General features: G+C 36.4%; 1 protein-coding gene across 2 annotated transcripts in view; it reads left to right on the forward strand.

Annotated features, from left to right (window-relative positions):
* SPON1 (spondin 1) overlaps positions 1-16594 on the forward strand; it is a 190534-nt gene that overhangs the window by 49431 nt on the left and 124509 nt on the right. For both annotated transcript variants that reach the window (XM_027651246.1, XM_027651245.1), the window contains exons 4-6: positions 8721-8794; positions 9465-9587; positions 14479-14627. In XM_027651246.1, coding sequence (XP_027507047.1) covers positions 8721-8794; positions 9465-9587; positions 14479-14627 — 346 coding nt within the window. The remainder of the gene's footprint in view (positions 1-8720; positions 8795-9464; positions 9588-14478; positions 14628-16594) is intronic.

Genomic DNA, 16594 nt, shown 5'->3' on the forward strand with positions numbered 1-16594 from the left:
GCTCCTTTAATAGTCTTACTCATGTGCTCTCCTTGTCCTGATGATTGAGGGAGATACAGACTGTGTAGCTTTTGCTTAATCTCTGGTCTTTTAAGAGTAGCTCTAATCACTTCCTCCACGAAATGTTGACCTTTATCCGGATCACCAAGACTTCAGAAACCCCTCTATGGCAAAAGGCTTTTTGATACTGTTGGGTTTGTTTCCTCTCCCTGCTGCTGTGTTTTGTTGTACAGAAAATGCTTAAAACCACTGTGAAAAGGAATCACACACTCTCAAGGAGTCTCATTAGCTCAGACTGATTTGGGGGGCTAATGTATATAATCTATACTCAATCCCATCCACACTGACTTTTGCCACAGTAAAGAGATGTTGACTAGACTTTGTTCTTGCCCTTCCTAAGCATGATGGATGATTTTTGATCCATTTCCTAATCTGTGTCTGTACCCTTCCACACTGCTATTTCCTTGTCCTTTGAGAGTATTTTTCTGATTTTCATGCAGTCTGTTTAACAATTCTTCTTTCTCCATTGTTTGTTTGCTCTGTTGTAGCAAAACTGCTGTCAGTGCCACTGGTGTTGGCAGCTGATGAGACATAAGAAGGTTGTATTGATTTTGGCACTTCTAGGGCTGAAGCCAGAAGAGCAAAGACCCTGACGTACAGGCTCCCTGCCATTGTGTTCTCCAAAAATCGATGTACCAAAGTTTTGTAACAATATCTGCTGCAAATCCCTACTGCAACTAATTTTTTCAACCAGGACAATTGTATGAACTAGAGGCACTAACACTGTTCTTAACTGTGAACTTGTTGCAGCAGATGTTGAACAAAGAGTAGGAGGAGAAGCTTGGTGAAAACCTCCCTACTGATGTAGAATAATTTAATGGATTAATTTGATCTTTCTTTGATAATTGTGTTGCACGAGCAGGGTGGTCTTTCAGCTATTTCTCAAATACAGTTTGAATGTGCCTTCTTCCCATATACTACCATTTCAGGATGAGGAAAGTGGCAAAGTTACCGATATCAACCCTTTTATCTCTATTGGTCCTTTATTTTCTTTCATTTCTCTGCTCTCATGTCTTTCAGCATAAACAGCCAGTATCTCCTGGCATTAGCTGGCTGACTGTTCAGTAGGCTGTGCAGTCTCAGCTGTCAGTAAAAGCTCTCAGAACAGCACAGGTAGATGAGATTCAGTTGTTACAGGCAGATGAAATGTGTGTCTCAGCTGTGCTTAAGAGCTGACAAGCCTCTTCTGGTGGTTCCAGTTCCAGTGGATTTGTGGTGTCCGACTTAACCTCAAGTACTAAAGATACTGCATCAAAAACTTCCCTAGGCAAATACATTCATAATATTAATGTCTCTTTTAAGAAGTGTTATTAAGCATTTTAATATCAAATTAGGGTATATTAGTTTCAGTGGGTGTTATTTTGTTCTGTTAATTGTGGTGCTCTCACGTTCAGGCTTCTGTCAGTTGAAATGGGGTGAAGATTTGTATGGATTTGATAACATAAAATATTTTATTCCAATTAAGATCCCTGCTACTGACTATCTAGTAATCAGTATTTTACCAGTGGATGAATGCTGTTAGGATGTTGCTCTTGACATATGAATTTTTGTCTGTAGAAGTAAATAATTTACTCATTAAAACATAACTTCAGTATATTGCTAATTAGCAGCTTCAGTTGGAGAATGATAGCTCTGTTATTTTTTGTTTTAACTTCAAAATATTTTACACTCTTCCCCCTCTAACAATATTAAAGATTTAGAATATTTTTTATGAAGCTTTGGGTGATTTTTTCCAACTTCATTAGCTGGACACTCATGGTCATGTTTACATTTTACTTCTACCACTTTTAATGCACTGTACAAAAAATAATAGGCTTGTTTTTTTTTTAAGTCCTCCCAACCTGGAGTGGGGGAAGATGATTCAAGAGGGGAGGGGAATACGAATAGGACATAAAGATTAAATGAAATGCTGTAAAAGGGCAGATATGCTTTTTGCTGTGTCTCAGCTGTCCACGCTTCCTGTTCAATAATGGCAAAATCAACAGAGGTCAAGCAGTGGCAAGAAGGAACCTGGGGACTGGTGAAGGAAGAGCAGCACGTGTGGGAGGGTTTGAAATGTGGCCTTTGCCTGGGTGGTTTGTTTTCTGTCACATCCTGCATGTCAGGTAAAGCGGGCTGCAGGCTGACAAAGGGGGATGGTTGGATCACCCAAAATAATCAAGTATTTGAGTTCCCTGTGCAAGTGGGTGAGTGTCATACAGGGTACACAGGCCTTTCAAGCAGAAATAAAGCAATGCTTGATAAGGGGATTTTTTGGATTTATTTTTCATTTTGTTTTTAGGATTTTTTTAATACAGAAGTTGTTTGCATTGGTTCTTATCACAAGTTAGCTCAATGAATATAGATATCAGGTATAGGACTTTGGCTCACTAGGTTGAAAAAAACCCTGTACTCCCACCTTTGAAAGATTATTTCCATCTCCTATACAATCCCACTACTTAAAATGACAAAAAAAGTCCTCCAACCACCCAGTCCTATCCAAACTTTTCTAACTTTTCTTTGCAGTATAATTTACAATGCTTAGCTTTAAAATTCAAGGAGATGGTACCTGCTACAAAAAGTGGAGACTATCAAAATCCCTGGTGAAGACATAACCCATGAATAGCAATGGGCTTTATGCCATGTGAAAATTTCTCAGGAGTCCTAGACATTCATTCTTTCATTTTATTTTCCTTTGATGACTTTTTTTTTTCTGTTTATTTTATTTTTTTGCAAGTAATAGGGGTAGTGTACATGCTAGAAATGATTTTGTCAATATATGTTTTTTTTCTGAAGATTTTAGATTTAACATTTATGTCTTGTGGCCATTCAAGCAAAGAACAGAGAGATTTTCTGAGGAAAAATATGAGATAGCAGAATGTATAGTTGTGTTTTCCCTTGGAGCTTTTTATTGCATTATATATGATGGCCAGATTAGTCTTGAAGTCTGTTGAGCTCCCAGGTACGTGTGTGATGGTAAACCTGAGTATGACATGAAGCACACCAAAAGGATTCTAAAAATAGAGCAAATCTGTAAGACAAGTTTAGAGTACTTTGGTCTTGCTGTGGGGTTTCTCTGAATTATATTTTCTGACGGTGTATGTGAAATGTTCAGAAATAAAACTGAAGAAGGATATTCTGTTGTGTTTGTATGCCCTGAATTTTTTTTTGGAAGTGAACATCTTGTATTGTTTTTCATGTGGCTAATCTATTAAAGACCTTCATCCTATGCAGGGATGTGGAATTATGGCAGTATTGATAAACTTTGGGTTAATATTGCTGTGTTTTATTCAACATCAAATATCAAATTGGATTGGTTTGTTCAAACTGTGTTAACAGCATACTTAACAAACAAATGAACAAGGCCAACAAAATCACAGTAAAAAAAATGTACCTTCTGTATTAGTTTTAAGTTAAACATTAAGAAAGAAATAATTTACTGCAAATTTTTAGTCATATTGACACATCAATTATAGTTGATGACAGATTTTGGTGTAGGTGAAGCCTGTCCTTGGGTGAGACAGCACACTTTCCTAATGGAAAGTTATTTTGAAGAATGTGGTTTTTCAAATACACTACCAGTGTAAAAATTGCTGGACATCTATTGGCTAAAGGATTGTATTTGCTTTCAGATGAATTTATATTTGTTTTTAACGAAAGTCTCTTAAATATTAGAAAAAGAAGTAAATATTGTTGGTAAATTTCAGGGACTTTGTGCATTTCCTGACATTGTAATTGCTTGTCAGAAACACAGGGTTGGCTTTTTTTGTAAGACAACATAGAAGGAAATAAAATGAGAACATCCTAAATAATGCATTAGAATTATGAAATCTACTAGTACTAGCAAAATTACAGTAGATGTAAATGCATGGTTTTCACCTCACTTTCTAGTGCTAAAGAAAATGGTACATTTAGAAATTCTTTCTTTCCAAAAGACAGCAAAACCGAAAAAGCAAATGAACTTATCCTGTTAATTGTTCTTAATAGCTTTCTGGGGTGAGAAACAACTTATAATACTGTTATTAAATTAGTAAGGCAGGGAATAATTAACATGTAATTTTGATAACTGGAAGGGCAAAACAAGGTTAAGTCATAGGTAATACAGAACAGAAGAAGTTTTTTATCTGCATTCTAGTTCTTTATTATTATTTCTCAATATCCGAGTAAAACTTAGAGTATTCTCACCAGCTCTGAAAAAAATTGTTTTATTAAAATGTAGCTCTAGTATTGTACTTAATAGTTTTGATGTAAGCTTAAAAAATGTCATAGGAACAATTCTTACAGGACCTCTCCCTTACTTCTTTTGTCAAATCAGTGCTTCCACAAAAGTAATTTGAAATAAGAGTATTTCTGTTCATGCTAGGATTTGACAAAAGTAGTAAGGAAGATGATATAAAACTGTTTCTATGGAAGAAGGAAAGGAAAAAAAAAAAACACCAAACTAACTCCTCTGTTTCTGGTATGAACTGGAGCATTCCCAAGGCTGGTCTGGATTTTTATGGTTTATGGCATTTCCTGTTTGTACATGCAAGTTATGTGTCTTCACTGGAGTTTTTCGCTGCAGATTGGTCCAATTTTTGTGGAACTGTGCTGGATAGTGAATTTTCTTATTCCATGGAAGTCTTTCAAGACAGTCTTTTCACACAGCTCTCAGATGTGTTCTGACCGAACTGAGCCTGGATAGAGACTCTGACCTGCTTGTATCCAAACTATAACATTCTGCCAAACCAAATGTTACAGAAGCAACTAGATATTCCTTCATTTTACTGTGAGAACTGCAAAAAAGAAATAAGTGACACTTTTAGGATGATTTGTTTGTTTGGTTTTCTTTAATAAAAGTAGGTGCTGCTAGGTTTATATATGCCTGTAGCTTACAGTTTTACTTCTTAGTTTGGGGATGGAAAAACTTCAGAATAAATCCAGAAGCATCACTTTGAAGAAATGGGGAAACAAACAGATTTTTATAGTCATGTTTCTTTTCTTTTTTTTTTTTTTTCATTCATGGTTCTGTGATGGTCAGAGAGAGAAACAAGTCAACAAGAAAAAATAAGAAATCAAAGATCCACTTATATATGTTAATATATGGGGGAAAGCAATTGGATCTCCCCTTCCCATTAGGTTCATACAGCACTGGATGTTTGAAGTGGTGAGAAGGATTTATGTAGACTAAACAGAGATGTACTCTGTGTAAATTCTTGAAAGCTTTCTTACCTCTCTGTAAAAGTTAGCCATTCCATTTCCAGCTGGTTTTGTAAGCCTCAAAACCAAAGGAAAGAATGTTTAATCCAAAGATCAGAACTTTTCTAGACGAATAAAAATTATGTAAAAAAGCATTGTAGGGGTATGTAAGGTAGGGGTAAAAGCTATCAAATACAAGGATCAGATGTTTTTGTATGTTTCTAATCTAGAAGCTTATTATTAAAACAATAGTTTAAAATTATTTCTGACTGAGTATTTGGAAAGCTGTATGCCTACTTTTGATATTTATGCAGCCATCTAAGGTACTAATCCCAGTCCATTTGGAATCAGTAACAAAACTCCCATTTAAATTATTGTCTCCTTGTGTAGTTTCAAACACAGCTGAAGAGACAATGACTCAGAAAACTGTGAAGCTTTTGTTATTAGAAAAGGAACTGTTCCTTTGACATTTCACAGTGACAAGCTAACTGCAGCAAAAAGAATAATATGAGTACGCTTCAGGTTTCAAAAAATCTTTATATATTTTATTTCTAAAATAACTAAAAACTGCTTCTCGAGTTAAATACTGGTAATGTCTTTGCTATCTGCAGAATTGAGATCTTTATCAAACAGTTCTTGTTTGTTTGGATTCGGATGGTGGAATGATTTATATTGGAAGGGACTTCTGGATGTCATTTACCCTACTTGAAATAGCTGTCATTACATCAGTTAGTTTGTTACATCAGTAGGTGGCCAAGACATGGATTTGAAGAAGTTTTGAATATCTCCAGGAGTGGAGATTGCACAAACTCTCTAGGCAACCCATTCCAATGTTTCATCACTTTGACCATCCTCGTGGTGAGAGAGATTTTCCTTGTTAACTGCACGGCATTTCTTGTGTCCCCACCACACACTGCTGAGAAGCATCTGGCTGTAGGTTTTCTGTATTTTTTTGATAGGTAGTTGAAGACAACAAGCAGTAAGATACTTCCTTTGCATTTTCTTCTTTAGACTGAGTGAGCCCAGTCTTCTCAGCCTCTGCTCAGGCATCATGTGCTCCATTCCTTTTACCATCTTGATGGCCCTTCACTGGAGTTTCTCTAGCAGTGCAAGGACTGTCTTTAAACAGACAGCCCAAAACTGGCATTAATGCTCCAGGTGTGGTCTCAGGAGTGCCTAATGGAGGGGAAGAAGTCATATTCCTTGATCAGCCTGCTACACTTTTGTTGACACCACCCAGGAGACTGGTGGCTGCCTTGGTGGCAATGGTCAGCTTGCCCACCAAGAGCTCCAGGCCTTTCCTGGAAAGCTGCTCTCTGGCTGGCAGGTGCCCTCTACTGTACTGTTGTAGCTGAATTATTCCATCCCATGTGCCTTTGCCTTTGACTTTTATTGGGATTCATGCCAAGCCATTTCTCAAATCTGTCAGTAATATGCCTGTCTAAATAGTAGCTTTACTCTCCAACATGTCACCTGCTCCCATGGATTAGTACCATCCGCAAACTTGTTGAGGTTGAATTCCAACCCCTCATCCAGGACATCAGTAAAGGTACCATTGGCCCTGGTAATTGGCCAGTGTATCAGTGATGAAAGCATGTTGACGAGATGTGAGTTGTGAATTCATATGTGAATGCGTTTCAGTTTACTGCTGCTTTGCATTTTATTAATTATCCTAAATGACCGTTTTCCAGTTTTGTGGTGCAGTGATTGAAAATCCATGATTGATGGTGTATCAAAAATTGTATGTGTTTCACTGAGTGTGCATGAAAGTATTGGCTTTCAGTTGCAGTGTAGCATCCAAAAAAGTCTTTAAAGTAGGCTTTTGTTTTCAGGGCTAAGGCCGGAAAAAAAAAGATAGCGTGTTACTGTCCCAGGCTGGCCACTGGGCTCTTATTTTTTCTAGCAGTTGTTCTGATAGTTATGCTTGTTTTATTTTCTCCCCCTTATATCTTGTTAGAAACCATGAAAATGGTTTCTCAGAAAATTTTCATTCTGCTTCTCACATACTTGGTCAGTCCCTTCTGCCACCGTTTAGGTCATCCCATACCAGTTCCTATATTAATAAAAGACATCTGACTAACTCTAGGTTTCATTTGCTTTCTGTTATTTGCTACAAGCTCATATTTATCCCTAGCAGTTTCCTTTTACCAAATACTGGCAGATCATGCCCTTGCTTTTAGTAAAAGTCAGTTTGCTCTACTCTGTTTCATGCTGTTTTTTCACAACCTTGGTTGGTTACCTGTACTGCTCTTTACCACACCTTCCTTTAGGAGATGCCAACCCTGTTGAGGACGACAGCAGGCTGTAGTTTTTGCACCCTTTACAGTTTGATTTATCTTTAAGAGGTTTTACAAAACCCAGTTATTCTTGTGGGTGAAAAGAAGGATCCCTTCCTCTCCTGCTGCAGCCCTGCATCTCGGCAAAGAAAGCACAGTAAAATTACATCTTATTTTTGATAATTTTAAGGGTGGGATGTTGTCAAAGAAAGGTTACATGACTGTAACAACATGTCAATCATACACAGTCTTACTTTTCTTCTCGCTTGAGCTGTCATGGGTGAGGAATAATTCTAGAGAAATTAAGAAAATTATTTAACTAAAGCTGAAGAAAGACGAGAAACTGGTCCTTGCTATTTAGAGCTTTAAATAAAGTGATGGTACACAAGGCTCCTAGAAGAATGTGCACTACTAGTGGTAAACAAAGAAGAGTGCCTGTTCTCAGAGCATGGTGTCAGGAAACTGTCTGTAAAATGTCTTTGAATTTAACCAAAATCTCTTTTCTTATAGAAAGAAGATAAAGTTTATGTGTGAGTTAATTTTTTATGGTTAAAAATGGTAACAAAGCTAGTTAAAGTTTATGTAGGACTGAATATATCCACCCCTCCTCAACTGAGAAACTGAGGCTTATAAATTTACGATTTTTCTCAACTCTAAACCTTAATAAAATATCTTAGATTTAATTAATTTTAAAGTGACTTGCCTTCTGGAATCTTTGAATTGCTTTTGAAGACTTTACCTTATGCTAACTCTCTTTCTAAATTTTGTTTTACATGATGTTTGCACTGAATTGCTGTCATATATCAGAAAAAATTTTGTCTTTAGGATGCCATGTAATTTCCTACAAACAGCTGCTTAATTTAGCTGTGCTATTTTTCTGAAACTGAATATATCTTCAGTATTTTAATATAAGATTTGATTGAAATATTGAATATTCAGTTGACCATCATACATTTCAAGAGCACAGATGCTCACCATATGACTATGATCACTTCTCTAAAGGTAAATACCTTTCAAGTTTCTGTAAAATGTGACAAAATTCAAATGCAAGTTGAAATAAAAATATTTTATCTGTAGTCCTGTATTGTATATATGAATTGTCAATACAGACCTTAGTAGTCCACTTCTCTCCTTTCTCCTTTTGCTGTTTTATTGTACATTTTCTTTTTGCTTTAAGGAATAAGCATATTTGAAACCTTTCCTTTTTTTTTTTTCCCCTCTTTCTAGAGCCAGTATTGTGCAGAAGCGCATAATTTATTTTCAAGATGAGGGTTCTCTCACCAAAAAAATTTGTGAACAAGGTAAGGTAAAGTAAAATATCTTTCTGACCTCCTTGTCATGTTCTGCATATTTCTCTTAACTCTTTGTACCAAGCTCAAATTTTGAGGCCTTGAATAGTTTCCTCCGGGTTCAAATTTGGAATCTTCCATTCAGTTATGTTCTTCCTTATCAAATATACTGTTCCTCATACAGTCTTCCTTGCTTCCCTCTAAATGTAATGCTTGCAACTTTTTACCTGGCCTTTTGTGATACCCATTTGTTTCCAGGGCACTTAGTTAATTGAATCCTGGGCCATTTCGTCCTTTCCTAAACCTAAATGTTGCAGCTGGTTATTGCATCCTTCTGGAAAATTATATGCTTTGACTGTCCAGAAATTCCAAATATATTGTGTTTTGAGCTGAGGTTTTGTCTTTATCAGACAACAATTAGAAACAATCTCCTTTTAAATCTGGAGATGACTCAAAGAGTACCTTATTTAAAATGTAGATTTCAATCATTACATCCACTAATAAATATGGTCCAGGTGCTTCAGGGTTCTAGTTTAGTGTAACAGTAAACTTAAAAATAAACAAACAAAAAAACGTGCTTAACACAAATTTATTTTCTGGGGTATTTATTGTGACAGCTTCACTGTCCTCTGTTTGCTTTGAGTTGTAGCCATTTTCAATGTGTACTTTACTACTTTTTCAGACTCAGCCTCGGAAGGTGTGACCGACAAACCAATTTTAGATTGTTGTGCCTGTGGAACTGCCAAATACAGGCTGACTTTTTATGGAAACTGGTCAGAAAAAACACATCCCAAAGACTTTCCACGTGAGTATCATTATTTTGCTTGCACCATGTAGGGAGTGTGAAGAGGGTTGGAGCTTATTGTGTGACACACCGTTACTTATTTGCAACTCTGCTGTGAAAATCATGACACGCATGGAATCCTGCTAACATTCAGTATTGAAAATCAATGGATCTTTCTGTGCTATACATTACAAGTAAAACCTATTGATTTGCCTGACATTTTCAGCTGAGGTGTTTATGAGATCATATTTTTAAAGTATCTTTGTAATGAGAAAAATTCCTTTCTTTTTTTTTTTTTCGTATTGTAGCTTAGGCTGGTTTATAATGTACAGCTAGGAAATGAGGTTTTAAGAAAAAGTTACAAAGGATGGGCAGCATAGTAACATGTTGATTTTTCCACCATGCCAATCTAGCCAGTTTGTTTTCCTGTAAATTCTTTTGAATGATTCCAGTTAGTTTTGGTGAATTTTGAGTCTTGCTGCCCAAGGGCGTTAATTGTATATATATATATATAACTTAGAATACTCTGTCTTCTTTGTCTTTGTTGGTCGAATACAGAGATAAAAAACCACCTTTCGAACTTTTCCTGTCTGGGTTTTTAAGTTTCTGAACTACAGAATAAATATTTTTGCTGCAAGTTTGCTTTTTACAGTTACTCAAGTAACTGTAAAGAGCTGAAGTTACAAAAATGTGTGTTATGCATTTGGTTTTTCATTACTGGCTCCACAGTCTGTGGCAAAAAAAGTCTAGGAAACTATTTGAGAACATGAGTCACATTTATGGGTCTTTAAACTTTCTTATGTTGTCTGTGGGTGATGTTTATTATATAGACTTTTTAGGTAGATTTAAAAACAATTATTATTATTGTCACAGCATCAGAAGACCCTTGTTAACTCAAACGTGGTTTGTACCAGCTCACAGTTTTAACAGCCTAAGCAATATTGCTTATGCTGAGTCTCATACATTTGAAGTTGCACATTGTTCAAATACTATTGGTCAGCATAACACGTGGGAGACAAAATAAGCAAAGCCAATAATTGCAGGAATGCTCTTTCAGGCTACTGGCTGATTTATATGTTTGCTGAGAGTGACACTTTTTGTACCCTGTTTGTATGGATTCAGCTGGTGGTTAGAAACAGGGCATGAGAAAATGACTGAAAACTATGAAATTACTGTGACTTAGTGATGTAATACTGGCGATAAATGGCCTTTTCTTTTGCATCCAAGCCAGTGAACTCATGAAGAGTATGGGTGCATGATGGAAAATAAGCGAGTTTCAAAAGTTTGTTGCAATAGCAGACCCTGTAGCCTGCTTCCCCCAGTTACAAAGTGCTGAATTAAATTAATATTTTACTTAAACTGGAAGAGTGAAAAAATACCCATTTGGTACTTACACAATTAATCCTGGTAGTAACAGCTAATAAGATTTTACATTGAAATTTCTTAAAGATAAGAAAAAGATCTCATCCAGATATAGTAATATTAAAAATGTAAACTAATAATTGATATTATTCTTTAAAATGTTGAGCTTGTGCTGTAATTATAATATTTTTCATTATGGACTGTGGTAAATTACTAAATATTTGCCGAGCCATCACAGAAAATTCTGCAAATCATAAAACTTATATTCTGCATCTTTTCCTTAACTTATTCTGTGGTTTGCTTTAAAAATCCCTAAAGAATATATACTTTGCTGCTTAGCTTTTCTCCAAAGAACTGCTTTTTTCCAAATGCTATTACACAGAAATGTTTCTGAAATGTACTGTGCAAAACTTTTAATTTTGGGAAGTTGTTTTGAGGTTTTTTGCACGTTCCATAGATTAGGAATAATTTGACATTTATTATTATACCAGTGCAATTAAAATACCTATGTTCCATTCAATTTAAAAGTATATTGTCTAGGAATCATCAAATGTATCCAGTCTGTAAAGCAGTGCTTAAAATAAAACCACTGCCACACAATCTTGTTCTGAGTGTGCCAACTGCAGACTGGAGAGAGGTGTGCCACAGCTGCAGATAGGGGTCAAAAACTTATTCTTAAAACAATTTCGCTTTTGTAGACCTCAAACAGAAAAGAAAAAAGTTAAACTGATTTCCAAACTAAGGCTTAAATAAAATTGAGCATGTTTTTCGGGTAACTTTTGCAAGGTACCACAACTTCTGATAACGGGCAAATGGAAACTGAGTATTTAATTTGTTATTAAATCTGGCTGAAGGGGAACTGTTAAATTTCCTATCACATTTCACCAGTCAGAAAGATTTGTATTTACATATGCCTCGTGGCTTAAAAGTGTTTATTCTCTCTGGGTATCACCCGTGTGTGATAACAGGAATACTTATGCTCTCCATCATGATTTGATATGGCACATGTGTGAAATGTGTCAGGGGATATATTCTCATGTTGTGATGACACCTTGATCTTTATGCAAAAATACACATATAAGTGTATAAACCGAGAAACTTCTCAAAAGTATGAAAATGGAGTGAAATAAAAGCATTGGAAAGCTGTCAGTACTCCATGTACTGCCTTAAGAGCTGGATAGTGGCACTGGATGCAAAATACCTCTGACCTTGTACTGCTCAGATTATCTCATGCAGAGAAGTTTCTTCGATGCTTAGAGGAAAAGCTTAAGAAATATCACGTCGTCTCTTTGTTCTCATAAGGAATGGAAGGGTCAAGGTGAGGATTGAAACATTTGCAAATGTAGCACAAATCTTGAGAAAAGTTTAGGGTAGATGTGGTATACCTCAAACAGCTCATTTGGGCAAGCAGGTGGGCCAGAAACTTTCTCTTCAGAGCCAGTATCTCTGCTCTGATTGCAAAGGCATCAGATGTTCTTGTCCTGCTCAGGACAGGGAGGGAGAGAAGCCTTGGAGCACATGGAACAGTTAATTATCCATTGCCCATTTGACAAAAGAATGAAAGGTGCTCTGGTTCCTCTCTGTAGTGATACAGTTTTGGTTTGTAGGGACTGTGTGGAACCTTCTCTTTCAATAAGTTTCAGTGTCACTGTGTTTCAGGGTAAGCTGCTGTCTGTGGCTTGTGAGACAGTCAGACCTGTGTGCTGGAATGAAAGAGTGGGCAAAACTGGTGGTCCCATCACTGGAGCTGAGTGACAGTATCTCTCTGTGGTTTGACAAGGTGCCACTGTATATTTAAGGACCAACTGGTAGATCTTAGATCAAGAAACCACTTTCTGTCATTGCAGTGTCTCCAGCTATTACCTGTGGATCAGGCAAGGTTTAGGGTTAGCAGAATGGTTTTCTCCATTTAGGGCTCAGTTAATGATGAGTTTTAATTGATTCTGAAAACATCAGGCCTGCTACAACTCAGAACTCATTAAGTGTGTTTTAGTCCAAGTTTAGGACTAAAGAATCTATGAAAGCTCTCTTTGCTATGCAGCTGGACCATCTCCCTCATCTGTCTATTCTGCTTGCTACACATTTCTGGCTTTTTTCCCCAACTGTTGGTGTTCATTTTTCATTTCTAATCTATTTTCTACTCTCCCATGATTAGGTTCCTGCATCTGACTTTATAAAATTCTCTACACTGTCTTTTTCAATTCCATTGTCCCACCTTTCACATCTTAAATTTGCATTCCTTTTATTTACTTCATTATTCATTTTTCATTCATTTATTCAGTTTCCAGCTGTTTTTACTGCTACTCTCTACCTTTTGCACTGCAAAGAAAAATGTTAAATATTGTCTCACTCCATCACTCCGTCTCCCTCATCTCCTACAGCCTTTTCATTGTTACCAGACTGTCTGTTTGTGTGAGCAGTTCATTTTCTCATCCTTTTCCTCATATCCATGTTATTTGACATTTAAGTGAATTCATTTTTACTTCTAGGACTGTGGGACTTCTGTGGCTCCCTATTTCCTATCCATTTTCTTTCCAACTCCATCATGCTTTTCTAACGTTTTTTCTTTAAACTTTTTTTTTTTTTTTTTTTGCTGAACAAGTCAAGAAGCAACAACAGGAATGCTTTAGTCTATCGAATCCTTTAGTCTACCTCTACAACTCTTACACTATGAGACATCTGAATATAGAAACACCAAAATTCACTTCTTCACTCCCTTCCTAAATCGAAGAGAATCCCTAGTAATGATGGGGAAAGGAGATATTGTACATATATAACTTAAATATGCAGAAGTAGAAAAACCAGGTGTGTCGGTGCAAATAAGAGCAGTTCTTTACCAGTATTTCAAAAGTTTCTTGGAAGAAATACTAGACACTAGCAAATGTTTCACCCCTGTTTCAGCAGAAAGCTGCTGGAGGAAGTTTCTGGCTGTAAGACCTTTATAGCCCCCTACCTGACAAAGTTTGGTCACCAAGCTATAAACAGAAACCTGTAACATTTAATGACAATGTAATCATACTTGTATCTACTTTTTGCTGGTAATCTGCTGGTTTCACTCAAACACAGATCTGGTGGGCTGTTACAAACCAGTATCACTGAGGAAACAACTTGCTATTAAATCTGAGAGTGACCACTGAAGTCTTCCCTTGCAGGTTCCCTTCTGAAAGCTGTTTGATATGGAAATCTAAAATTAAAGATATCTTCAACTTCCTGAAGAAGTGTGAGATCTTTGGTGAAGAAAATATATACTAAGGCAGCATGTTCTGAGGGGCTGCTTGATTAGCTGGAATACAATATTTCTTTCCATTTCTACCTGTGGTGTTATATCCAATAATTACTGACCCTTTATGCTCGATTTCTGTAGGTCACTGGCTTGTTCTTACTACTCTAAAGATGTGGCGTATTGATGTAGTGAGAGCTGACAGCGTGCAACACCTGCAAAAGCTTGGTGCCTGTGAAGACTGGGGACTTCAAATCTTTAATAAAAATTAGGAACTGTGCTTTGAATCTGTATTGATTGTTGTTTGGTTTTTGTTTTTCTCCCTTAAAGGACGCACCAACCACTGGTCCGCGATCATTGGTAGTTCCCACTCGAAGAACTACATCCTTTGGGAGTATGGAGGATATGCCAGTGAAGGTGTCAAACAAGTCGCAGAGTTGGGGTCCCCAGTAAAGATGGAAGAAGAGATTCGACAGCAAGTAAGTGTATTTTAGTGCATACTTAAAAACACCCAAATAACCCACAATCAAAACATCCTTCCTTGGCCTGTGAGTGATTTGTTGTTGACAACATCTGGATGTAATTTTGCTGACTAATCCTCAGTTAAACGGATAAGGAGATCTTCCTGTCTTTCTAGACTCATTCTTACTCTGGCAAGAGTTTTTGTCGGTGAAAGAACAAGTAAGTCGCGGCATTCTGAGCTTAGAAAATCTACCTGCCCTAAATATCTGCGTGCATAAATCACAGGTAGAAAAGTAAACCTCATGCTTCCTGGTGTAATTGTGAAGACACAGATTTTGTTAAAGGAAAACCTCGAAGACACAAGAAATACCCCTTATTCCTTTTTGAAGTGGTGGGATTTAGTTTAGAGTGTATTGTAGTATTTTTATTTTCCGGTAAGCACCTTATCTTCAATTTTATGCAGATTCATTCAAGTCAGAAATTACAAGAGAGTGAGGTGATTTTGTTGATGAGCAGGAAGGCTTCACACAATGCACTAATGATATTTGATGAACTGGGATTATGGTTTAAGGACAAAAGAGCCTTTACAGTGTATCATCTTATAGGGAGTTAGTTCAGCGTAGCAGAAGTCAATCTTTTAATAGTTTACAGATGATTTTAATTTTTTTACATCAAATAACAAGCAAATTAAATATAACAGGACATGATGATGGCTATTGTTAGGATGTCTTCCTTCCTCACTAGAAACTGCGTTTACTTATAAGACAGAAAGAAAATAAATATTACTACATATAACACACAGTTATACTCACAGTGCCATATAGATGTATGTGTGTGGGTAAGAGCATATGTAATATATAGTTAGGATTGCTCCACATGGGAGAGAAGGCAGAAATTGCCCCCAGCAGCTTATCAACTTTTACAGGCAAGACAGGAGCAGAAGGGAAACAGCATTCAGTAAGAAAAGTTAAAGGCAGAACAGTTTAGGGACAGATGTGGTTTATTGGAGTCTCTGATTCCATTTTCCTCACTCTCCCCCAAATGGATGAAGTATTACAAACGAGCAGTAGTCAGGGGCAAGGTGGGGTAGCAGGGACACACTGCCAGGGAGAGCAAAATGGGAGAGCAAAAGGGCTTGTTTCGACATTTAATGTACCTGCTTTGCTCTGCCAGCCTTTAACTTGTGAGAGGTGTGACTTAATGTTTAATTGATATGCAATATTTTAATGTATTCCTGGGACATTTTCTGCTTCTGCCAAATGTCCTGAGAATGAAAGATTTCAGAACAGCTGGAATTTTATAGGAGTAGTAGGGTTTCAATCATTCAATGCCCGTTCTTTTTTTTAATGAAAAAAAGCTAAATAAATATTGTGGAAATGGAAAACAGTACTTTACACTTCAGCAATGAACAAAAACATGTCTTAAAATAATGAATTATTATTTCCTATTTAGATGCCCTCTGCAGAATGTTTCATGTTTTGCTTCCTGATGAATCACCTCATTTTGTGTCTAATACAAACATACAAATATATACATATAGTTGCATATAAATATAATAATATATATAATGTATAAATATATATGCTGTTTCCCTATCAATCATAATGTATTACAAGCATGCTTTCCTTAATAATCTGCTTTCCATAGAAAATAATATATTCCTTAGTTTTGAATACATGTAAAAAATCCTCTGTACCTACAGTCATTTTTGCTACATTTTTTGGATCTTTTCTATATTTGATACTTCTGAAAGTGAGGTCAGAAAAACTTAAAGCAGTGTTTAAAATTATATTGTTGATTAATCATTGTCTTTCTTGGTAAAGAGACAGTACTTTAAGAACTCCAAGGTAACACAGACCATGTGCAGAGTTACATAGAGAGATAAAAAAAAATAGATTCAATTATATTTATATAAACAGTGTAAAACAACCTCAGATTGTTTTGCCCAGGAGAAAACTTGTATAGCAAAAGGTTTTATGCACTA

The sequence above is a fragment of the Corapipo altera genome, unplaced genomic scaffold (assembly GCF_003945725.1).
Source record: "Corapipo altera isolate COAL_440 unplaced genomic scaffold, ASM394572v1 78, whole genome shotgun sequence".
NCBI lineage: Eukaryota > Metazoa > Chordata > Aves > Passeriformes > Pipridae > Corapipo > Corapipo altera.